Raw genomic sequence first — 24,741 nt, 5'->3', positions numbered from 1 at the left:
TTAATTTTATTCATCATGCAAAGCAAACTTTGTATGTAATACAATATAATAAATGTATTATAGTACTTGTATTTCTATGGGAGTAATTTCGTGAACATCCCTGGCTATGGGAAATAGTCCATTGCCGTGGAAACCCAAGGAATAAGGGTCGCGGCCTTGACCTGGGGCAATATAGATCTTCGAGAATGGCCAGGAAGGCTCAGTCTATTTTAAACAGTCTATGTTAATTTATAAATTAATTGATACAGTATTAATTAGTTTAACCAACGTAGAAATTGGGTCAAGAATTAATTATACACTAGTTAAAATTAATTTGAAATTCTATGGGATTGTGTAATTTATTCTAATTAAATTCCAGTTATATGTTTATTTTATGTATACAAAAGCTGTATAGCGTAATACGATAGATTTGTACTTCTTTATTAAATATTAAAAGACTTTGGGCCAAAATTAAATTCAAAATTTGTAAATCGGCCCAAAGTCCTTTCCTGTCCCCTCCAAAGCCAACAATCTTACCTACCAAAAACGTATAATACTTCCTTGGTGAGTTTAAGTTATTTATTATCATTTTGCCAGACTTCACCAGCCAGAAATTACGTTGATTTTAACATTACGTAGATATTTCTACTTATAATTTTGTTCAATAAAGTTTAAGTATTTCCTAAGAGATTTCTTAGAAACAAATGTTAAAAATAAATAAAGTTTTTGGCTTGAAATGCAATTGCGAAGAGAATTGTTCTTTAAAGCAAGAGGTGTTCTATGCCTTACACACCCCAGTCTGTGCTATTTCTCACGATTTATTTATCTTAGGAAAATTGCGCAGATAGAGAATACTGTCTCGTTATATTTATTCAAATATGGTTGAGTAAAACGATGGCTGGCTCACACGACATGCCAGTGAACAGGCCGCTTCCGGAATCTGGACTGCGAGGTTTCCGTTCAGTTTTGTAATTTAATGCAAATAAAGAGCGGACCGTTTCTGCCTTTCTCGTTGGTTTCTTCTATCTATGTTTACCATAGTCATTTTGTAGGATGATTTAATATTTTAAAAGAGTACCGAGACTCACGCCGGATTTTTCTCTTGGCCTGCCTCTGTCTTCTTAGCCGAAGAGTAGGAATTTCTACCGATACATATTTAATGACGTGGAACAAGTGATACCTGTATGTTATATTCCATATTAACATATTTTTTTACTATCTCCTTATAAATAAATTTAGTAATATAATGTATATATTTCATAGAACAATATTTTTGCATTGTGCAAAAACTCTTTCTCAACACGTGACAAGTTAACACTACTATTTACATATAACCTGTCAATAATATTATTTGTTGGTACCAATATAGTTCAAGGCCCAGTGCAGGCAAAGGAACGCGTTGCCATAGCAAATAAGTCTATCTCCCCCCCCCCAAGTCTAGTTCCCCGATAATATCGCGTAGGCATTGGACAATGTATCGGGATATAGGTCTTAACGATACATCGTATTGTTATGTCGTATATGTAAGACGCGGAATCTTATACTTCTGTAAAATCAAACAATTGCAAAGAAACAATTTTAGTCTATAAATAATATGAAATAATAAATTGGAGGGTTACTGAACTTCAAATGGTTACGCATAACTAGTTTAACTACTAATTCATAAGTTAAATGAACATTTAAATCGTCTTTGGTTCTTGGTACCTTACTAAGTTCTGTAGAAGATATTGGGTGATGAAGAAAAGAATTTCTTTTTATTATTAATTATTATTATTAAAAATGAAAAATCATTTTTCATTCAAACTGAAACTCAAAATAACTTTATTCATATAGGTAAACAAGTACACTTATGAACGTCAGAAAGGAAGTTAAATTAATTTTTAAATTCACATTTACTACCAGTTCGCAAGTCAAGGGCGTAGAGCGGGCAAGAAACTCTTCCTCTTTTTAGTCGCGAAGTTATGAGTAATACAAATTGTTTGAACTGGAAACTGGAACTATTAAAAAGATATCAATATTTTCCGTTTAAGCGTAAGGCAGATTGTGAAGATGTTGTTTAAGAGTGTTAGTGAATAGTGAAAAGTGAGCGTTGGGCGAAGAAACTGCATTTTTTGGTAGCTTATATATAGCTTTGCCTTGTGTGATTTGTTTCAAAAACAGTCTGCATATTGCTGTTAATTATAGTTGTCTAACCGTTAAAGATTTTTTTAAAACAAAAAAAAACAAGATAAAAAAATAATGTAATTTTATTGTATTCTGTTTTCCAGCTTCAATAAGCTTTTACTCCAAAAAGAAGAGCTGGAACAGAAGCAATTGCATCTTCTTCAGGTAGTGGAAAGCGAGCGTACGTCTCGATGGCAATACGCACAGCAATGCGAGGAACTGTCAAATGAAGTGAAGAAACTACGCTCTGAGGTAATTATTTAATAATTTATACTATACTATACCTAATAGATTAAAAATAGATCATATGAGATTGGGACCGGATCGTTGATAGATTTCTCGGATAATATGCCCTGCAAGTTGAAACATATTTTCATACATTTCTTAACACTCAATTCATCATGTTCAACGCCTGATTCAATGATGAAAACTCCGGCTTTGCAAACGCCCTGGCATTAACAGCTGTTAATGATTTAAGATGCTATGTACTAGTTAGCTTCTTTGAATAAAAGATAAGACGCACAGCAAAAGTTATACTATGCTCAAAATCTTGTTATTGCTAATACATCAATTTTTCTGTCTAACCAGAATAGGTGATTACTTTGAATAACGTAATTATCACTGTACTTAATGTAATTTATTAGTTAATAATTATATATACGAAATTAGAACATAATAGTATGTAATAAAAAACGTACTTTGCCTCTCTTCCCTCGTTTAAGACGCGTTTTCGTTTCAGACCCTATGTAATAATCTTAAAGGGGGTTTACTGTAATTGGGTTACACGTAGCTAAGTTACGGTTCTAGTAACCTTTTTTTTCAGAGTTTTAAGATTCATAAAATAGAATATAGAGTCGAATTACTAATAACGTTTTTGAATAAATTATTAGGAGTTTGGAAACTAGTTAACGTCCTTCATAGATTGATTATACCAGACTTGCTAATAAGCTACATACGTATACATACATAGTATTGTGACACATCTTTTAAAGCACCAATGTTTAGTTTCCGTCTCACGTATAAAGCGGTTAATAGTTTGCGGTGCATCTAATGAAAACACAGGCGCTGTTTTTATAGCTGTTTGTACGACTTTAGTCTAAATATATCGTACTATACTAATAGAGCCGTAAATATTTTGCTAAACTGAACTTTAATTGTTTTATATTGTTAGTAAAGTTATAGTATTTATCAAAAAATATGATGACTATAATATTAATAGAATTAAACATGATTACATTGATATTGTAAATGTTTCATATCAATAATAAATAAGAGAAATTAACAAAGCCCGGTGAAAATATTTCTACGTTATTATAATTTGGATATTTTTATCTTAAGCCTTAGTTTTTCACTTGTCTCTTGTCTTTACCAGTTGTCTATACTTAATATATCTTCTAGTTATATGCTTACAAGAAAGAACATGAGCCATCTACACGGGCGACGTCCACCAGCAGCCTATCTCCGACTCTTTCTGATGAAATTGATCCGTCGGAGTTGCGCAAAATTAAGAAAGTCCAGGTAACATATTCATTTTTATGAATATCATTAAAATTTTCTTCTAAGAAAGTTTTTTTTTTTGATAATTTGAACCCAGGCCATAAACCAGTGGATAAAACCTGATTAAAAAAAGGTATACGGAGTTTCGCTTTGTTTCCACAATTTATGAACTCTTCTTTATATCGTTATCAAGTGGTTGCCTGGAAGAGATCGCTCGAAAGCGATAAGGCCGCCAGTTGCCCTCCTTTTGATTTAATTAAGTTCATTTTTTTATATTGTAATGTAACGAAGTGTAAATAAATTAACTTAAATTAGGACGTAAGGAATCTTACTCTCGTACTCAGATCCGATGATAAAGAACTCAAGATTACTTCAGCTACTTATTAAACAATTGTGTAAGTATTAATATGAGATAACGTAAAGTACGTATATAAGTAAGTTCCTTGTTAACACGTAGTGCCTTAGTACCGTAGTAGATTCTTTATCAACTAATGGTTCTAAATGGTAAACAATATCTAGCTATTTATGCAGAGTTTCTTCCGAGGCTGGCTTTGCCGACGCCGGTGGAAACAAATTGTGGAACAATACATCAAGAGTCCACATGCCGAGAGCATGAGAAAAAGAAACAGGTATATAATATATATAAAGTATGGAGTTATACCATAATTTAATATTGACTTATAAAACTATCAATTTCAGTCTCGTTTTTAAAATGGTCGAAGCCGAAGAAGAGTATTTGGAACAAATGGAAATATTGGTATGTTTTTTTTTGTATTCGCGATTTTGTATCTTATTATTTTAACTTGATTGAAATAACAAAACGTTATACGGACTATCTTCATTTCAGTAAAGTAATGCTTGTGAAATAATTCAACATTCGTTAAGTAATAAGAGCTGGCATACTACAGGATCCCTTGCCAAGGATTTTCATAATTAAAATTAAATAAAAAAATTGTGAATGGTGAAATCGGAAAACCAGCATGCCCTATACCCAAATCGTCGTCGGTGTGTGTCAGGCACAGATGCCTACTTGACTTATAAAAAACCAAACGATTATCGAACATTCAGAATGTTTTTTAAATGAATACAACGAAATTTTGAATACTTGATTGATATTGGTGCTTGTAATTGATTTGCGCTAGTAAATACTTTAGCTTATTAATACGCGTTATTTTAAAAATTAAAAGAATTTCGTTGTTGTAAAACTAACCATTGAAATACATTAGAAACAACACATAACTCTTTGTAAAACTCCTGTTTACATTTAAGGTGACGTGTTTCCTTCGACCATTCAAAATGGCCGCCAGTTCTAAGAAGCCCCCGTGCACTCACGAAGACGTCAATTCCATATTTCTGAACAGTGAGACCGTGTTATTTCTACACCAGATCTTCTTCAAAGGTCTTACTTCGAGAATGGAGTCGTGGCCAACACTTGTCTTAGGTAAGTATCAGTAACTAAGAAAAAGAAAAGTAAAAAATTACCTCGTCGATACCAACTCCGGAGAAATAAATACAGATAACACAACTTTCTTTACAGCTGTGATACTTTTGACATTCAACACCTTTTGTCTTCAGTCACTGTGACCACGCACGCTGTAAAGCACGCGAAACGTCGGAAACATTAAAATTTAAAATTATGTAAATAATTATAAGTAAAATACATAGACATAAATAATAATACATAACTTCAATCCGTTTAAAAAGTGTTTTCTTAATGTGTAAAAGCTATGTTAACAAAAGACAACCTACTTTATAATAACTGGAGTTCGTATTTGCTTAAATGTACTTACAGCGGTTTGGACACAAAATAACAAAAATTGGAAACATGATATGACTATAAAAATGTCGAAAATCTTTTAAAATGTATAAAATTACACACTATGAGGGTAAATATTTTAATGTTTCGAAAAGATAATTTAATGAAAATGCAAAAAGAAAAACTAAACGATGATGTGTATTTGATTGTGATCCTTTTACTTTACATTTTCACCTTAGCATTAAGAGAACAGAAAACGGAAAATTACACATCAAATAAATACAAACAAAATGGATCATGTAAGTACTTGTATTTTAGGGAATAATATTTTTACAGGAGACCTATTCGACATGTTACTCCCGATGCTGACAATATACCAGGAGTACGTACGGAATCATCACTACTCTCTCCAAGTACTAACTGAGTGCAAGCAATCACAGCCTTTCACCCACCTACTCGCTCGGCTGGAAAGCAAGACGGCATGCCAAGGACGATCTTTGGAAACCTTCTTAACGTTTCCTATGCATCAGGTATTTTCATAATTAATTAAGTCGCAGTGCTCAGTGGGACATGGGGAACAAATATACCATCTGTTTGTCTGATTTGAATGCTTTTGATTAATGTATGAAAAACCTGATCTTTGTTTATAAATGAAATGATAGGCCAGCTCTCTCCAATGAGTTCTATCATTGGCAATTCTGGGCCAGAATGGCCCCAAGGTCAGGCTGATGTCATCTTGCCATCGTGTTTGTGGACGCCCGTCTTCTGGTTCCAACTACTTGATACCACAGAGTTACATATTTGCTCCATTAATCAAATTTGTATCACAGCATCTGACTTGTCCATCTTCATTTTAAGTGGTATATGCTAGCCGTATATTTATTTTTCTTCTAATGTCGTGTCCAAACACACTCTTTTGCCCTTTGCCTCCTCTCGATTGCCCTTTGACTCTTCGCAATGCCTTGGTTTTTCAAGTTTCGCACCCATTTGTTATGCAATGGGGAATACAAGTGTTAAAAGTCTTCCCATGTATATGCATGTTAATATGTTTCTTCTTCATTATTTCTTTGAAGATTTTCTTCCCTTACAAGCGATTTTATTTATTTATTTGGATACTGGGTCAAAAGACATAATTTGCTTTACTAGCTGAATGATTACAAATTCTTTAAAATACATAGTTACTTACCTCTATGGCTACGGCTATGTATTGATCAATCCATGCCATCATCCACAAACACAGATAATTGAACATCTATTTTACTCTACCCTTACTTTCGTCTGATATAGGTCTACTCTATTGCACTCCGAAGAATGCTCCATGGAACTACACACTGTGATTCCGTCATCCCTTTTCCAACTACGCTTGTCTTCAAGAATGCTGGAGGTTCCCCCTTCGTTGTTGACGTCCTGTCCCCAGTTGATTCATTCCAGCGGCGGCTAAATAGGGATCACCTGGATAAGTGGCCTACGAAAAAACATACGTCCCATTGGACTTAGTAAATTAGTTTTACTTAAAATTTCTTGTTTTTAGATCCCACGCTATATAATAACTCTGCATGAGCTGCTGGCCCATACCCCACACGACCATGTGGAGAGACGTAGTCTTCAACATGCGCGTGCGCAGTTAGAAGAACTATCGCGGCAAATGCACGATGAAGTACGTATAATTTTGCCTGTATTAGTCTTCGTAATTATCTATTTATTTATTTATTTATTAGTCATCTTACAGCTAACATGCATATTAAAAAATATACAAAGCCAAAACAGATCACATAGATAAACAATATACATATATGAAACAGAAAACTTAAGTAAGTACAAAAAAATAAAAATAAAAGAACACTAAAATTTAACTACACTAAACATTAAACAACGACAATTAGTATTTAATATTTCAAAGGAAAAACGAAATTGTTGCTGCTAATCAAAGTCGAAGTCCCCCCGCCTCTTCAAATATTTGCTGGTATTCACATCCTCTTTGGTGAGGTAGAAAATATATTTTAATTAAATTGGGGAAAAAAAAATCGTGCGTGTACTTATGTACACGCGTTAGAAGTTTTACTTCTTTGGCGTAACAAGATAAAAATCTTTTTAACAATTTGATTCTACGTTTGTAGAAAAAACGACACAAACAATAGAAAAAACTAAAATGTTGAGTATAGCTTACTTCAGGGTGTCGCCAACGCAACAAAAGAAGTATAACTTGAAAAAAAGCACTGTATAAATACAATATATGCAAATCTCGTGTTTGAACAATGGAGGTTACGCGTATATTTGAGAGTATTTGAGAGATACACATAAAAGTATTCATCCAAAAAAGTATTATTGAGAATTCAGTTTTAAATTGTTAAATTAATACACAATATATAAAAAATAAATAATCAAAAAGACTCTCATTAATCCTATCTTCCCGCTTAAATCTTTATCAAATTTATAATAATAATAAATTAAGATGAAACTACGGATATTTATTTAATTGTTTTTTTTTAATTTTATCTTATATTTATGATTTTAATAGGTGAGTGAAACGGAAAATCTGCGCAAGAACTTAGCAGTTGAACGAATGATTATTGAAGGATGCGATATATTGTTGGATGTGAATCAAGTGTTTATACGGCAAGGTATGTACAATATTCGTATTCGCATAGTAGATATTTCCCGAAGCAGGCAATCTCAATTTGTAAACAAAAGAACGAATTTCTTTATACTTGCTAAGTTCTAAGGCTAGGATAATAAAGCGACAAAAGAACGTACACCATAAACCAGAACCAGTTGACCACTGAAGTATTTCCGAACCAATTCGACTTAGGGTCCTTCAAGAAAAGAGCGTACTAATTCTTGAAAGGCTGGCAACGCACTTGCGAGCCTTCTCGCAATGTGAGTGTCCATGAGCGGCGGTATCACTTAACATCAGGTGAGCATCCTGCCCGATTGCCTCCTATTACATAAAAAACACAGCTAACGTTATTACTAATTTTAGCAATTTGAAAAGTTGGTTATTACTCAATTTTTGTCGTTATTGAGAGTGGGTGTAATGTTATGCAGAGTGTATCATTGTATTTGACGTTATGTTGGACGTTAGATGGAGCTTACACTGTGTATAATTATAGTAAAAAGTATGGTGAATCTTATTTATTGCATGGCTGAATTATTTGTATTCGCCAAATGATATTGGTATTCGATAAAGTAGTATATGTTGCATCACTACAAAAAAGTGATTTTGAATTTATTTGTTTTATATACCATCGCCAAAGCTATACGTATTTCCTTATTTGATTCATTAATATTACCTTCCCGACTCACATATTTTCTTTTATTATCAGTTGACAGCGTTTGACCGAAGTCTCCGTTTAGACCCCAGTTGAGAACTATTTCTATGTGGTACTAGAAAACCGCCTTAGACCCAAACAGTCAATGGCGTGTAGCAAAAAAGTCTGATAACCTGACTTGTATATTAGAAAAAAAACAAATTACCACGAAACACATCCAAAAATCTGTCAACACTGGATTTTTTAGAATTATTTTTATTGACTTTATTTAAGCTTAGAATAATGTGTCAGCGTATTTTTTAGTTATCCACCTTGTTTCTCTTTTCTAACCTTGAAAACTTTAATATATTTTTAGGAACTCTGTCCCAAGTGGTGGGTAAGGGCCGTCGTGCAACATTGCAGTCAAGACAGGCCTTTCTCTTTAGCAACTACCTTCTGCTTACCACAAGAGCACCTGGTGGGCGTCTTCATCTTCCACCATCAGGGAGGCTACCACTGCATGATGCACTACTTATCGAGGATCCATCCAGCCATGACGATGACGGTCGTATATGACTCTTTGTTCTCTCTTAGAAGCTTTGCTCAGAGCTTATTATTTTATATTAAGCCAATTTTGTATGTCTTGAGTTTATTTCACAAGTACAGAAATGTATTTTATTGTTATTCCTAATGTAGAAAAGATACTTAATATGAGTAATCTTCCTAAAGATTTAAATAATTTTTTTGCTGGGTTTTCGAAAAGATTTCGCGTTTTAGCAATGAATACTTTGAAAGTGATATATAAACAGTTCTCAAGTATTTAAAATGCTATTATTACCATTAACAGATTCGGCGTATTTCAAATACTTACAAATAAATTTTCATCTCAAACTCAAAATAAATTTATTCATATGGCAGCAGCCTTAAATATTTGAACTGGAGCAACTCAATCCCAAGGATTAGGATCATTCAAATAATCGACAAATTTATAAAAAGATTTATTGTATAATTTACATTTAACGAGAGTTTTGAATTTATTTATCATTAGTTAATTTTATATCTGATTTTGATATGTCGATAAAACTTTCGAAATATGGTCAAAAGCAAACAAAATATACAAAAACTGAGTGTGTTGCGAGCAAGGGGTTGAACGAAGCGTGTTAAAAATCAAAAGACAGGACAGATTATGACTATCAAAAATAAGAAATAGCACGAAACTAGAAAATATAGAATACAGTATGAAGCAATTAAAATGGCGATGGGCAGGTCATACGATGAGAGATAATACAGGTACAGGACTGAAGATATTGTAAAATGGTATTCAAGACAAGGCACCAGAAACTGAGGAAGACCATTGATCCGATTGGAAGACGACCTTAAAAAAGTAGCAAGCTCCCTATGGAGAAGGACAAGACAGACTACAGTGGAACAATCTAGAGAAGGCCTATGTCGGAATACAAGCAAACACCGAGGAAGATTAATATAGTATATGATATAGATTATAGTTTTAATATCAAAATATATAAATTCATAAGATTAGTTATTAGGTGTAAGAACTTCGATGTTTGAAATAAATGCTTTATCCGTTTATTCATTAAGTAAATTTTATATTATTATTTTGATAGCCGTTGTGGTCACAATTCGGTGGAATTAGAGAAACTTTATATGACTTTGTCTCGTTTGCGTTTATTAAATAGTATTTCCTATTTCAGATACTGCGTCGGTTTGTTCGTCACCTGGTGGTGACTGCTATCAAAGCAAAGACTTCAAAATACTCGTTGAAGTTAAAGGAGAACACATATGTGCTCAGTTAGGTAAATTAAAAAAAAACGCAAAATTTTATATCTTCCTAGAAAACTTAGATGATATTTATAATTTAAATTAGATCTTAAGTAATATACCTTTTTAAATAGATATTGTATCGTTTAATACTTATCTAATTTAAGCAGGTTTTGACTATTTACAAGATTCTAAAGACTAATCCTTGTTTTCGTCAAAATAGAAAAAAATACTATACTAATTTTAGTGGCAGCAACAATAGAAGAGAAAGCTGCTTGGACGAGCGAGTTGGCCCAATGTATGGAAAGTGCGGCTTTAACTGAGTTACTAAGAGCCTCTGGGGCTTGTGGTACTGCATCGGCCAGTTTACCGGCATGCAGGTAATTTTCACCGTATTTCATTAATATTTATTTTCCGTACGACTAGCACTAAGCCGATGATCTCAAGCTCTCTGAGGGAATTCCAAATATTTATGAGTGCGTCTCCTTGCAAAATGATCTTTCAGCCCTGGCCTCGCGGTGAAAGTGTCAGAGAAACTTGATGAAACTAAATTTCAATAAATGTCCATTTCAACAATTTCCAGTATGCTTCGTTAATATTATCATATCTCGCAAAGAATCCATTACAGACTTAACTAATTATGATTTGCTCGATGAAAAAACCGTTAGCAAAGCTGACCAAATTCTCGTTTTCACCTTACGTATTTCGGAATATTTTGGAATATGGGACTACTCGTATAGTCTGGTCTCCCTTCTAAACAACTCATGCTAACACGATTGATTTGGTTTTAAGGCGGTTTTTATGAACATTGTGTGCCCGTCTTTGCTTTAGGGATTCGCTTCATACCTACGACTCTCGCCTTAAAATAGTTGACGTCGTTTAACTTAAATTGCAATGTGATTGATTTGATTCATGTATGTAGTGTATCTTTACAAGATAATACATAAAAATGACATCTGTTCATACAGAAATACTTGGAAAAATCCCTATATATGACACGGTTGACTTGAAAAAAAAATTTAACAGATTGTATCAGGTTTACAATACATTTTCAGAAACACCTTAGAGACCTTTAGTTTTAGCAACCTTATACTATTATATAACTATTACAATTACCTTGTGTTTTATTATATTCCCACCTAATTGCTAATATATTCGCTTACGATTGGCGGATCCGTGCGATAAAATGTCCCCTCGGGATTTGCTGCGTCTGGAATTATAGCGAGGAAGTTGCATGGATATTATTAGCCCTGCGCCTGATTTCTGGAACATGCTTGATGTTTGAGAGTATAAATAAAATAAAAAATAAATTGCAGGTCTGATCGGGCCCTTTTCACTGACGACGTCGATATCAGATTCAGCAGAACTCTGAACTCTTGCAAAGTACCACAAATACGATCTGCCACGCCCCAACGCTTACTTCAGAGATTGACAGGTTCAATTTTAATTTACTCATATTTCAAGTTATTTTTATGAAATAATTATATGTTTCGTTTGTTCGATAAGGGGATTTAAATTATTCTTTAAAAAATTACATTAATTACAATAAAGTAAGGAATTGTCTTCGGGATATCGGGAATCAATTGAATCCCGCTTGGTTCAGGAAAGGATCATCCTTTCCTTTGCCTACCCAGTAAATTAGATACGCAAATGTTAGCAATTTATCTATTTCCGTGACCTTCTATTAGGGTTTTGTACTTAGCGCATGTCTTGGTGGGACAGTTGATAATATTAAGAAAAACACTTTTTGAACGGATTGAAGCTATGTGCAATAAGTTTAATTAACAATTTTCTACTTGCTGTTTCAAGAATACTGGCGCTCCCAACTATATCCTTTCTTGGAGCCAATCGTACACAGTTGGGGATGATGTTGTCATCTCTGCATCTTTTAAGAAAATTTATGGATGCTAGGAGACGTGATGCCTTTGTTTTCTTGAATTCCAGTCGTCTAATTTTGTTTGCATTTTCCAGTCCGTACGTCCGTCCGTTGCACACAGTATTGTCTTTTGTTAACATACCTTTTACACATTACAAAAACACTTTTTGAACGGATTGAAGCTATGTTCAAAAAGTGTTTTTCTTAATGTATAAAAGCTATGTTAACAAATGAAAATACTATGTTGATGATATTGTTAATGGGAAGTCGATTATGGATACTTTTAATTTGTATTGACTGTTATTCACCTAGTTTTATTATTCCAGATCTTCGCTTTCTCTCCGTGGACTTCTTAAACACGTTCCTCCTAACATACCGTGTGTTTACTGATGGAGTGACGGTATTGGAGGCCTTGAAGGCAGTGTTTTATGAACAATCTCAGCAGGATATGGACCTTCCACCACCACCCGATGCTGCAAGGAAAGCTAGTGGGGCTAGCTCTGTCTCGGGTTAGCTAATAAATATCGCTTTATAAGTTAATGATCTCGAATAATATGGTCAATTTAAAAGTAGAATAAATGAATTTTAACAAAATATTTTTGTCAAGAAAATCTTAAATTTAGCGTCTATTTTTATGTTTGTTTGAAAATTTTTAAACGAAGGTCTTTTCATACTTGTACGTAGACTAAACATTTTATACTTTTTACACAATACACATGGCTAGAGAATTTTAGTTTTATCGAGTATTCGAGACGGAACCTATAGATTTTCTATATAATAAATACATTTACTAGACGAACGTGATTTGATCGACGGAAGCTCCAAACAAACATTCAACGTATTTGGTAATGGAAATATAAGTTGGAGCCATTTTATGCATTTGTTGTTATAAACAGTAAATTCCGAATATATTATATTCGTATATTTGTCTCAATACTTATAAGGTATCTTAGTAATATAATTAATATTAAGACAATGTTAGTTTACTATGTATATTGTATAATGTACTGTATGCCACGTTGAATACACCGCATCTCGTCCGATCAGCGACGTTATGCAACGCCGGGCGCGGTTGGTACTTGGATGGGTAATATTGAAGTTTTACTGGTCCACCGTTTTGCACTTTTGTAGGTATGGAATTTTAAAACCTTGAGTCATTAAATAACTAATAAACAAATTTAACGTTATACAATCTTTCAGGTTATGGTTCAGAATACGGTGACAGAGATTGGCAGTCAAGATTTTGGCGCATCCAACGAGGAAAAAGTAAGATCTTACTTAGTAGTCACAAATTATTCGAAAAAAAAATCTCTAAAAATTAAAAATATATTAAACATATTTATCTATTTTATAAAATTTACTGCAGGCGAAGAAGAAGATAAATTGTCGCCCTACTTAATGGCACCATCAAGACGGGCCTCAGCAGTTGGAAAGGTATGTTTTAGTTGTTGTACCTGTGTTTAACTGCAGAACGCTTGAAACTCGGGAACACTGGGAGACATTAATTAGAATGCTGTCGAAGTAGATAAATTATATTTCTACCAGATTTATTGTTTGAATTTAGTTTAACATTAAAAACACTTTTAATTTTCGCATCCGTTATAATCAGCGAGTTTACGTGTTGACTTAGGAGGCGCGTTCGACAAAGGCAAACATTGCAAATCAAGTCGAAGGGTGTTCAGTAAGGAGACATAGCGCTAAGTATGAATCCTGTATGTCAGAAATTGGATTTTGACATGCAGAAGACTTAGTTCGTGCTAAGTCTCGACTCTGAATTTTACTCTTTGACGGAAAACGACAATGTGTGGCACAAAACACTGATACAACCTACTCCTTAAACGATTTATAAAAAAGGTTATCACTGAAGATGCAAAAACAGTCAGTTGCGGAGTTATGGGGTTTAATACTTGAACGTTTTCTTTGTAAATTAGCAGCCTGAAGAAGAGAATAAAGAAAACAGTCATCTAACAATTCCAAAAATAATGGCGACCTCTTCCAGCAACGAAACGTTAAAGGGAACTCTTTCGACAGGGACGGGGACAACAGGTTAATATTATTTATATTTTTTTATAAGTAACAGAAGGTAAAAGGGCAATAGGCTCACCTGATGTTAAGTGACACCGTCGCCTTTAGACACTCATATTGTCAAAAGGCTCGCAAGTGCATTGCCGGCCTTTAAGAAAAGGTACGCTCTTATCTTGAAGGACCCTAAGACGAATTGGTTCGGAAATACTTCAGTGGGCAGATGGTTAAAATTGCATTAAGAAACGCTCAGTTGTGGGCCGAGGGACGTTGCATTTCATTGATATGTAGTACTCCATACTATCCTTGGAAGTAGAATATATACCTCATCATTTGATGATTGGAATGCTTTTAATTTTGTTAGAAGTTTAACTGAAATATATTATTAAAAGTTACATACGTCAACATTTCTTGTTCCATATTACGGTCGAGTAGTAAACTATCTAAGGATTTATCGAAATTTATATTTTATCCAAATTAAGCTATAAAACCTTCATATGATGGATATTTACGTAATATTACTAGACACGCGACTACTATTATGACTACATGGCATAGTAACATTCCTTCCCAAAAATTGTATTTATTACACATTGATTGTATAACCATAACTCTGTATGAACAAAATGTTTCGTAATTTAGAAGCCAACACAGCTGTCTCTTTCTGTTGTCATGCAATAGAACGACTATTTCGTCTTGTTACATTTTTTAAAAATATATTTTGGACAAATGACAGGTACTTCTCCATCCTCTCCTGGAGCCATTAGCTCCGTAACTCTAGTGGGGAGTCGTAAAAGTAGCCCAGAACACGCTATTGAAGTTGTTAAAAAAGAATCGCCGACCAAAGATAAAGATAATGATAAAGCAGCTAAACTGATGAAGGATGAAAGTATCGAACTGGTGGACCAGAGCGATGAAGATATTAAGTACAAGGAAGAGGAACAAGAGAAACATAAGCCTAAAATTGAAGAGAAGTTTAAGATTTCTCAGAGATTTTCAGAGGTAAATACATTTGAAGACAATAAAACAGATAGACTACTACTACTACGAATAAGAATAAAATTAGACTAAATTAGTCAAAGAATCATGTGCCTAGCAAAAACAATAAGGCAATATATATATATATATATATATATATATATATATATTTAATCTTTATATGCGTATTTATATACTGACACAACATAAATATTTATTGTTTTACAATTGCATCTCCGTAAGCCCCCAGAGCACCATTTATTCAATTTCTTACGTCTTTACCGCTTAGACTAATGAAGTTATTGGTCTATTTTATAGATTTTCACTAATGTATTTTAGGTTAGTATCTCTCACATCCAACGAGTACGTACGATGTCAGAAAGTCCCCGACGGCTCCAACCAAGCGCAGGGCAAAGCGCCGCGGAGCTCCGTCGTAGATCGGAAGGGGCTCGGGAAACTGCGCCTCCAACGCATGAACCTCGCCGCGCGTCGGATACCGCAGCACGCATTTCTAGAAGGTCGGTCAGGTATGATGTTACAACAGAGTATAATGTAGCGTTGTGGCATTTTATAAATAGGTATAAAAATTTACGAAATTTATAGATTTTTAAAGTCACCTTGCATCTAAAAATCTAATCGCTTTGCCCTTGAAAACACTACACGGCAGAGATTTGTAACTTCTGGAAAGATGATTAAATATTTTGATAGCCATCGCGTAAAAAATTTTTGAAAACATCGTAGTGCAAGCAGGAACCACAGCGTATCATGGGTATTTGGTATTCTAGTTTGATCAGTGTTGGCCTAGTGTCATAAGCTTGCAAAACTCCTCGTGCGGTTGTGCACCATAATGAAGTTTTCTTTCTATTTAGCACTGAAGCACGTTGAAGACAAATATCGTAAGGAAGAACCAGCATGTCTCAAACCGAAAAATCTATAGCATATGTCAGACACAGAAGAACACATCAACTAACTGTCTATAAAATAAAAATGATCGAAGAAACGGTCAAACGTACCATACCCCGGCGTTGCAGGAATTCATGGCCTACTTGTTTGCCACCTATCCCATAAAAAAGAAAACCCATTCAGGGTTCTAGCGCCAACTCTAAATATTCATCCCATATTGAACAAATTTAATTAGTAAGACCTATATACATTTTATTCCGAATTTCAATAGTTATTGTATACATTAGGTATATCTCTTTATATAGTGAACGTCGTGCTACAAATTCATCGATAAATGGAGAAAGACGACGTCATTGGGGAGGTTCGTCAGAGCCACGCTCTTCTGTCACCTCCCAAGTTTCACAAATGCAGGTAAGTCTTAAAATTGATCCACAGGTCTTATGTAGAATACTAAAATAGTCAGTAGTGTTGATATGCATAGAGACAATGTGCAAGATCTAGAATTGAAGCATCAATAGACATGATTAAAATTGATGTTTTTATACATTTACCACAGAACTATCGCCGCGAAACTGGTCAACCGAAAGCTGGAGTAGTCATAACTTCATTCAGACAATCACATAGGAGGTGGGGCTCATTCCATCTATTCAGTGTTTCCATGTTCTATAACTTCATTGAATTTCTTCTCATACGTAGCCTTTGAGAAAGTACAGTCATAGGTGTGGCATGACTATCTTCTATGAAATTTGATAACTCATAAGGCTTTGCACGATGTCCATTTCATCTAAATTATTCGAAAACTGTTTTTATAATGTTGAAAATGTTTATTTTAATTTGAACAGCTTTGGAAAAGAACCATTGTGGTGAGTGGGTGGACGAGGTAAAACGTAGAACAACTTAGCTCCTAGACCTTTGATTCGCTTTTAGAGCATTTTGCATTACCTTTTCAAGATATTTATTAGAGAAGCTAGTACACCTACATGAACACAAGGTACCATAACAAGCAAACCCCACCTCAAGACACCTTATAAACGACATGCATTCCAATAAATGATTGTCATTCTCAACCTGGTGTTGTAATTCGATGTAACTCCAAAGAAATTTGAAATATTGATAGAAGAGAAAATAACATAATCTAAACACTTTTTTATAATGTAATAGATTTTGTAGAATTTAAAAGCTTTAATAAAGCATAAGTTAATCTTAGGCTTAGCTTCTATTCGCCCAATAACAGACAGACCGGCCAATGCACTCGCATAGGATTTTCAATCTCACAATAAAAGAAAACTTAGCCTTTAGGAAATTTATCTGCATGGTGTTATCATTTACTATTCCTTACATGAAACATTTTTCAATTTTTGCATGTCTATTATCCGATATCGCCCAGAAACAGAATCCTTAAAGATAAATGCGCTCAATATTTAGTCTAAAACAAATGTAATAATATAGGAGCAGTACATCAACTGCTGCTGTGGCCTTTGCTGTGGCTACATCTGCTTCATCAAATCCTCGATCACCGCCAGCTAACTCTCCCACACAAGCGAGAAGAGATTCTGTCATATCAACCGCTGCTACTATGAGGGTCTTGAATGTACTACGGTAAGATTGTAAAATGCTTTTAATTAATACATTACATTTTTTACATTTACATTAATACATAGGCCTTTAAAGCAATATATAATATAACAAAACATTGTAATATAGTGTGTGGGCAAAGATGCTCTTGCGCATTTAATTTTCTTTCTATACCACGCTTTTCATAATTGGATTTTTTAGAAATCACAGATAAAACAGAGCAACATAGACTGGAAGTATATAAGTTTGTTTGTGAAATTTACAATTACTTGGTAAAAGATAAATCAAGCCTTCTAGATTTTTTAATACCCGTTGTTTAAGCAGTTAAGAGGATGAAGGGGCCAATACTCGTCTACATCTTTATCCTATCCAAGATAATTGATATTTTACTAGAATTCAAACCCAGAACTTCCAGGTCAAATGCTTATGATTTGGCAAATAACCATAGAGAAAGTTGGTAAGGTTCAACATTTTATTCCAGGCACTGGATATCGAAACACTCATCTGACTTCTGGTCTGATGAACGTCTTCGCGGTCTTACCATGGATTTCCTGAAAGAGATAGAGAGTAGTCCTGGTCTGCTACCGTCCGAACATAAAGCGGCTTCACAATTATTGCGGCTTCTTGAACGGTCTCCGGACAGAAATGTTGACTTAAAAGCCATTTTTGCTCCACCAAAGGTACTATTTATTATGTTACTTCTTTTTGTGATGTAACTGGCACCTTAGGAGTTAAAACTTTTATTATAAATTTGATGGCCTGGTAACGAGACCTTTAAGCCAAGCTCATCATTTATTTTCCGATAGCCATAGTGAATATAAACTTTAATCTATGCGAGTCTAGACTGTCTATGGTTCATGACAAAATCATGGTATTTTTTTATGAATCGCGGTCCGATTTCTACGTATTAAATCTCGCCGCAAAATGATTATTATTATTTTTTGTTGGTGTTTCTGCAATAATTTACTAAACTGATTTGAATCGTTTGCAATGGTTATATAAATTAATTTATCTTGTTTAAGGTACCTACTAAAGAATGCCTCGAGACGTTGTCGGCCCTCGAAATTGCAGAACAGATGACATATCTTGATTATCAGATATTCAGTTCGATTCACAGCGAGTAAGATTATTTTTATTTTATTTTATTAAAGTATTCCTACAGCTACTCATTAAACAATATTCAAACAATTACATTATACACAAAAGCCAAAAATAAAGCACATTTTTACCTATTTATACAAAAAATATAACAAAGTACAAATTCATACTAAATTCTAGATTATAAGTTCTAAGATTCATTGATCATCAATAATAAATATTGAATATAAAGGAAGAATAACAAAGCCGTTATTAATAAAATATAAGAATTATATATTTGTTTCTTTCAAATATGCAAACTCAATAAAATTTAACGTTTAAAATATATTTTATTTTTTTACACTTCGTTACACTACAAAATAAAAATAAAAATTAACATAAGTAAATCAAAAGGAGGGCAACTGGCGGCCTTAACGCTTACGAGCGATCTCTTCCAGGCAACCACTGCGAGTAAAGAAAAAAGAAATGTATTAAATAAGATAGGCAAGTAGTGCAAAAATACATGTAATACACATTTATTAAGACAAAAACACAAAACAACAAATTTAATCTTTAAGTAAACCAAAACTTTCTTATTCTTTACGTCTTTTCTCTTTTATTATTTTACAAATCTTCTACGTACAAATAAGTATTGTTAAACTTATTGCCCACTTCTTGTGTATTCCTACTTCCGATATCCCGTTTGTGGGTTATGTGGCACTCCATGACAAGTATTAGAAATTTTTAATAAGACTCAAACAGTGCAATAATTTGACCTGCATCGATTTTAGGGAGTTCCTAGGACAGGCGTGGACGAAGGCTGACAAAGCAGAACGCGCTCCTCATATATTAATGATGACGGCTCATTTCAACCATATATCTAGCCTCGTCATCTCAGAGATTCTAAAAAGAGTGCCGTTTCCAGGTAAGTTGAAGCTGATTGCGTTACTGTGTTACCAGAAATATGTAGTGACGGTAAAACCTTCTCGACCTTAGACACTGGGACTTGTTGAGAGTGGTTCGATTTCCTTTAGGTCGGAGAGTGCAACATGTAGAATGCTCCACAACTATTTTATTTATTTAGTTGTATATAATTTAACATAAAACTACGAATCTTTTCTTCTCGCGCAAACATAATAACTCATGCGCACCTCTATTTGTCGCAGCCAACTAGCTTAATTAGCCATTCAATCAACAAGCTAGCGTCTTAACTAAATAGCGCCGTTTAACTAGCGGCCTCAATGATATTAAGCCAATTGATTAAACTAGACAAATGACATGGATCGATGACGTTTTTTACTTGCCTAGCCACTTACTTGCCACTCTAAAACTCGAAACGAAACTATTCAAACTGTCAATATAGCGTCGGCAAACCACAACTTTGATGATGTTTCCAAAGCTTAATGAAAGTCAACAAGTGCTATGGAAAAGTTACAATAATGTGAATTTAGCTGTGACTGACTCGAGCAATTTAATTTTTTTAGGTCATACGTTTCATTTCTTTTAATTCTGCCACTTGGTCACTCTATCGTACGAATGGCCTAAGCATTACCCAGTCGGTTTATTAAATGTTGTTACAAACGGTACGGATATCTTAATAAAAAGGTATATCTTTGAGACCGCTATTTAAACTGCGCTGTTTAGTTCATAGGCCAGTTAATTAAAACCGTTAATTGATCGGTTTATTAAGCTTATTGGCTGCGACATATACACAGTTAACTTATATTTATAAGTAACTTTTGTTAAAATTTTATTTAATTATTTACAATTTTATTTTATTTGCCTTGTCTACTGGAATTTAAGGTCCTTTAACTAAAAGGACTATTTATTTTGTATTTATGAAACATAGATAAAAAATAAGTCTAAGATTTTTTTTGTTTCAATTTAATACAATAAATCTTTTTCTATCAAATTGAGTTCAATATTTGAGGAAAAAAGTCATATTGATTGTTAGCATTTCGCGTTTCTATTAATTTTTATTTCATGCTATTTACAATAAAAAATCTACATGAAAATAAATATTAGTTATTTTTATTGTTTGGTACAGGCCCCTTATGATTATAGGCCTCTTATAGAACTTTCAATTTATATCTATTATTTGCTTGTACCATTTCACACCAAAATAATATCGTCAGTATTTAACAAAAATATACTTTTCTAAACTACGACTTAGTTTACTTGAACATACCGTTTCTAGGAACCCCTCGTGATCTCCCTGAACTCCAAGAGCACGCTCTCAAATGTCGTGTTGGTTCCATCGAAAAGTGGATAGCCGTTGCGGACATAGCTCGCTGTCTTCACAACTTTAACGGAATATTACAGATTTGCGCAGCTCTCTCGAATACATCTATATTTAGACTTAAAAAGACCTGGGAGAAGGTTTCGAAGACGGTGAGTTAGTTCGTCATCACATTTAGTGTTTTTAACGTCTGTATTTCTAGTTTAGAATAATTATATTGTTGTAATTATTTATCTTTATTAAGAAGGCTTGATAGTTTATTGTATTGTATTGAAATTATTAAAACGTTCTGGTCAAGACAGCGTACAATGATTACGTAGAATGATTTTATTTTATGAATAATCAGAGAGACGATTGCAATTCATCTCAATTGAAAGAAAATTGATTGTTTGTGAATTTCTTGCTAATAGCGGGCTTTAAGACTAGTTCTTAAGCAAGCATGCAAGATATTTCACTAATTTGGTATTAACCAATAATAATTTATTAAATGTTTTTAGAGCAAACAAACACTAGAGAGACTACAAAATCTAACTTCGTCTGAGTGTCGCTTCAGGAATTTGAGAGACGCTTTACACAGGTCAGAAATTAAAAAATATATATGTTATGATATTACATAAGAAACGTAGAAACATCGAAGCAAAAAGTTTAAAAATGTTTTTTTTAATATCGTTTTATTTTTGCTTGTGTTCCACATATTCTGAGATTTCACGTAGAAACTTTATGATAGTGTCAAGTATTCATATACGTTAATACATTTTTGCCAAATATTTTGTCAAATATGGGGGGATTTCCAAATAAGACGTCATTATATTTACTAACTACGACTTACGGAGTCTCCGGTTTGACATTCGAGTTATAGTTTATAATAAATATTTATACTCTATAAATATTTATTATAAACTAGCGGACCCCACAGACTTCGTTCTGTCAAAAATATTTGAAATGCAGGCAGTTTTATAACCAACTTTATAGTCGGAGTAAAAAATTCTCATGAGGGTGATGGTTCTGATGATAGGCCGATGTGTGAGGTTCAGCTCGGGTGACCAAAGTATCTTCGCTTCCACGAACTTTGGCCACTCTTCTGTGACCCACTAAAAAAACCCGACTGGGATGTCTGCTAGAGGGCTTCAACTAAACCTGATTGGAAAATAATCTAAAAGGATAGTGGGAACCTAAAAGTGACAAATATTTAATAATTGTGTGCCTCATCGATATATTTTCCTATTAGTATGTATTCAAATAATTTTGCTCAGATATTTCGTAGGGAAATAACATTTTGTTCGAGTTACACAGTCTATATAATTCTCAGTCAGTCTAGATGCCGCGTGTTTAAGGGAATGGCAATTTTTTTGACTTACTGACGATTTCGGCTTAACGTTTGAGTTATAGATATAGTGAAATCTATATTGATGACAAAATATCCTGAGATAAAATACTTATTAAAATTAGTTCTCTAAAAGTTGACACACAAACTCACAGCACACAAAATTATAGTTTAAATCTATAATTGAAGCTAAGTAATTTCTGACTCGTTTATCCGATATTTTCCTTTAAACTTGATGTAAAATTTGTAATTCATCAGATGTGACCCGCCCTGCATCCCATACCTGGGCATGTATCTGTCAGACCTCTCATTCATAGAAGAGGGAACTTCGAACTTCACACCGGAAGGACTACTCAACTTTTCCAAGATGAGAATGGTAAGTCGTTATTGTAATTATCAGGTATTTTTTTTTCAAGATAAGATTTCTTTAGCACTTGAAAACTACTGTCTTAAAGGAGCGCTTGTTTGTTGAGTTGTTATTTGCCTCAGATCTGTTTCGTGATCATTTGTATTTTTATCAGGTGATCAGGCTTCAGTACCTGTCACACGCTGTCGATTTTTGGATCTAAGGAAAATCACTTTCCTCACTATGTTTTCCTTCGCCGTTCGAGCAAGAGTTAATTACGTTTATTGAAAGTCCATTGGTACATAGCCCGTGATTCAAACGTACGACCTTAGGGGTTTAGAAGCGCACGCTTAGGTCATTCTAGGCAAACACACTTTTGACCTTATAATATATTAAACATTTCTTTTTGACGACGCCACCATGAAAATAATGTGAATTAATCTCAATCTATAATATTATAAATCTTTTCAATAAAGTTATGATCTGTGTAGCTTTTAATTTCCACATTACTTCTATCAATACAGTTTTGCTGCCGTAATTGACATCAATCTACTGTCGGTATGTTTAGGTTTTTGATATTTTTTTTAGATTAAAAAAAAATATAAAAGTAGTTGCTACCCACCGTCTTTCCAATTAAATCATTTGAACTACCCTACCATGTTTTTACATAGTCACGCAGACAATAAACAATTTATTAATATTCATTGAATTGTATTTCTTTCAATTTCTGTACGCGTCTTTTTTTCTCATTCAAGCCTATTAACGTTTGAAAAATATAAACATAATGTTTAATTATACAGTGACCCATGTTGTCACTCAATTTCTACGAATACAACGAAAATAGACTGTCATAATGAGTTTGTTACTTGCCGCTATAATTGTTGGCAATCAAGCGGTTTTAGTAATGATTGAGACTGATACTCGTGTGAATGAGATCCTTTGATCAAAAACCATTTAAACTTCATAGAACACTGTATATTGTCACTTAGAGACTGCGTTTGAACCCCGGCACTAAATAATGGATATTTCTTTAGCGCAATTAACACTTGTTCGAACCGACGATGAACTCCTTTTGACGTTCATAAGTGTATATTGTGTTTATATGAATAAGTGATTTTGAATTTTTTTTGTTTCGAAATAAAATCAATTAAAGACACATACAGAATGTGTCTGTCCCGTGCTCCATATAGAGTGTACGGAACTGTATGCATAAATTATATAATGTTCAATATCTGTTTGTATTTTCTACTAAATAAAATATATTTATACTATTTCAAGTTTGAGTGTCTTCTACATTTCTCAAAACTTATTTATTCCGAGATCATTTTGAATATATTTTCTTACAGATAGCTCATGTAATCCGGGAGATACGTAATTTCCAACAAACGCCATACAAAATTGATCGGATCCCAAAGGTAAGTTCTGTTTTTTTGGTTTAGAATTTTGGTATTCACTATAAATATCTAACGTCTATCTATCTATCTAACTATCATAATGGGAAATCAATAATTTATCGTTCTCTAGGTAGTAATAAGGCAGGCAGCGTTCATACACAATTACTATTACGATTTATTGGTTTTAACAATTAGCTGGTCCCAAGGCTTCTGCAAAACCAATGCTCGTCTTCATGATTGGTCGGTTTCAATAATTATGACGTCAATTGACGACCAAATCCAGTTTCAACCGTATTTTACATGAAGCGAGATCGCAACCCTGGAATAGCTAATGTAGGCCTCGTAGTTAAAATATAATTTTAAGTTATTTTTTTGCATTTTAAGGTCAGCGATTTTCTATTGGATCCAGCTCTGGCATACTCAGAAGAGGTGCAATACACATTGTCTTTAGAGCAGGAGCCTCGCGCTTCCCGGGGCTCCGCTAGTGGAATTACAGTGACTCCACCCTCGCCCGCCTCACCATCTGCCCAGCGCCGGCGTAGGGCTTCCCTTGCTGCATTAGCACCTCTTAGGGCTGAGCGTTAG

General features: G+C 33.8%; 1 protein-coding gene across 1 annotated transcript in view; it reads left to right on the top strand.

Moving 5' to 3' along the window:
• LOC123707809 (ras-specific guanine nucleotide-releasing factor 1-like) overlaps window positions 1-24,741 on the top strand; it is a 28,120-nt gene extending 3,379 nt beyond the window's left edge. Inside the window, exons 6-35 of the mRNA XM_045658158.1 lie at window positions 2,247-2,394; window positions 3,541-3,660; window positions 4,171-4,268; window positions 4,339-4,396; window positions 4,909-5,080; window positions 5,732-5,925; window positions 6,927-7,052; window positions 7,914-8,016; window positions 9,020-9,208; window positions 10,356-10,457; window positions 10,670-10,802; window positions 11,739-11,857; window positions 12,625-12,807; window positions 13,499-13,564; window positions 13,665-13,732; window positions 14,230-14,312; window positions 15,055-15,322; window positions 15,638-15,825; window positions 16,507-16,612; window positions 16,758-16,828; window positions 17,044-17,064; window positions 17,651-17,800; window positions 18,258-18,456; window positions 18,799-18,896; window positions 19,645-19,778; window positions 21,051-21,244; window positions 21,590-21,669; window positions 22,675-22,792; window positions 24,109-24,177; window positions 24,541-24,741. Coding sequence (XP_045514114.1) covers window positions 2,247-2,394; window positions 3,541-3,660; window positions 4,171-4,268; window positions 4,339-4,396; window positions 4,909-5,080; window positions 5,732-5,925; window positions 6,927-7,052; window positions 7,914-8,016; window positions 9,020-9,208; window positions 10,356-10,457; window positions 10,670-10,802; window positions 11,739-11,857; window positions 12,625-12,807; window positions 13,499-13,564; window positions 13,665-13,732; window positions 14,230-14,312; window positions 15,055-15,322; window positions 15,638-15,825; window positions 16,507-16,612; window positions 16,758-16,828; window positions 17,044-17,064; window positions 17,651-17,800; window positions 18,258-18,456; window positions 18,799-18,896; window positions 19,645-19,778; window positions 21,051-21,244; window positions 21,590-21,669; window positions 22,675-22,792; window positions 24,109-24,177; window positions 24,541-24,741 — 3,859 coding nt within the window. The remainder of the gene's footprint in view (window positions 1-2,246; window positions 2,395-3,540; window positions 3,661-4,170; window positions 4,269-4,338; window positions 4,397-4,908; window positions 5,081-5,731; window positions 5,926-6,926; window positions 7,053-7,913; window positions 8,017-9,019; window positions 9,209-10,355; window positions 10,458-10,669; window positions 10,803-11,738; window positions 11,858-12,624; window positions 12,808-13,498; window positions 13,565-13,664; window positions 13,733-14,229; window positions 14,313-15,054; window positions 15,323-15,637; window positions 15,826-16,506; window positions 16,613-16,757; window positions 16,829-17,043; window positions 17,065-17,650; window positions 17,801-18,257; window positions 18,457-18,798; window positions 18,897-19,644; window positions 19,779-21,050; window positions 21,245-21,589; window positions 21,670-22,674; window positions 22,793-24,108; window positions 24,178-24,540) is intronic.

This window comes from Pieris brassicae, chromosome 3 (assembly GCF_905147105.1).
Source record: "Pieris brassicae chromosome 3, ilPieBrab1.1, whole genome shotgun sequence".
NCBI classification, from domain to species: domain Eukaryota; kingdom Metazoa; phylum Arthropoda; class Insecta; order Lepidoptera; family Pieridae; genus Pieris; species Pieris brassicae.
Note: the sequence above shows the minus strand (reverse complement) of the source record. Positions and strands in the feature narration are given on the sequence as shown.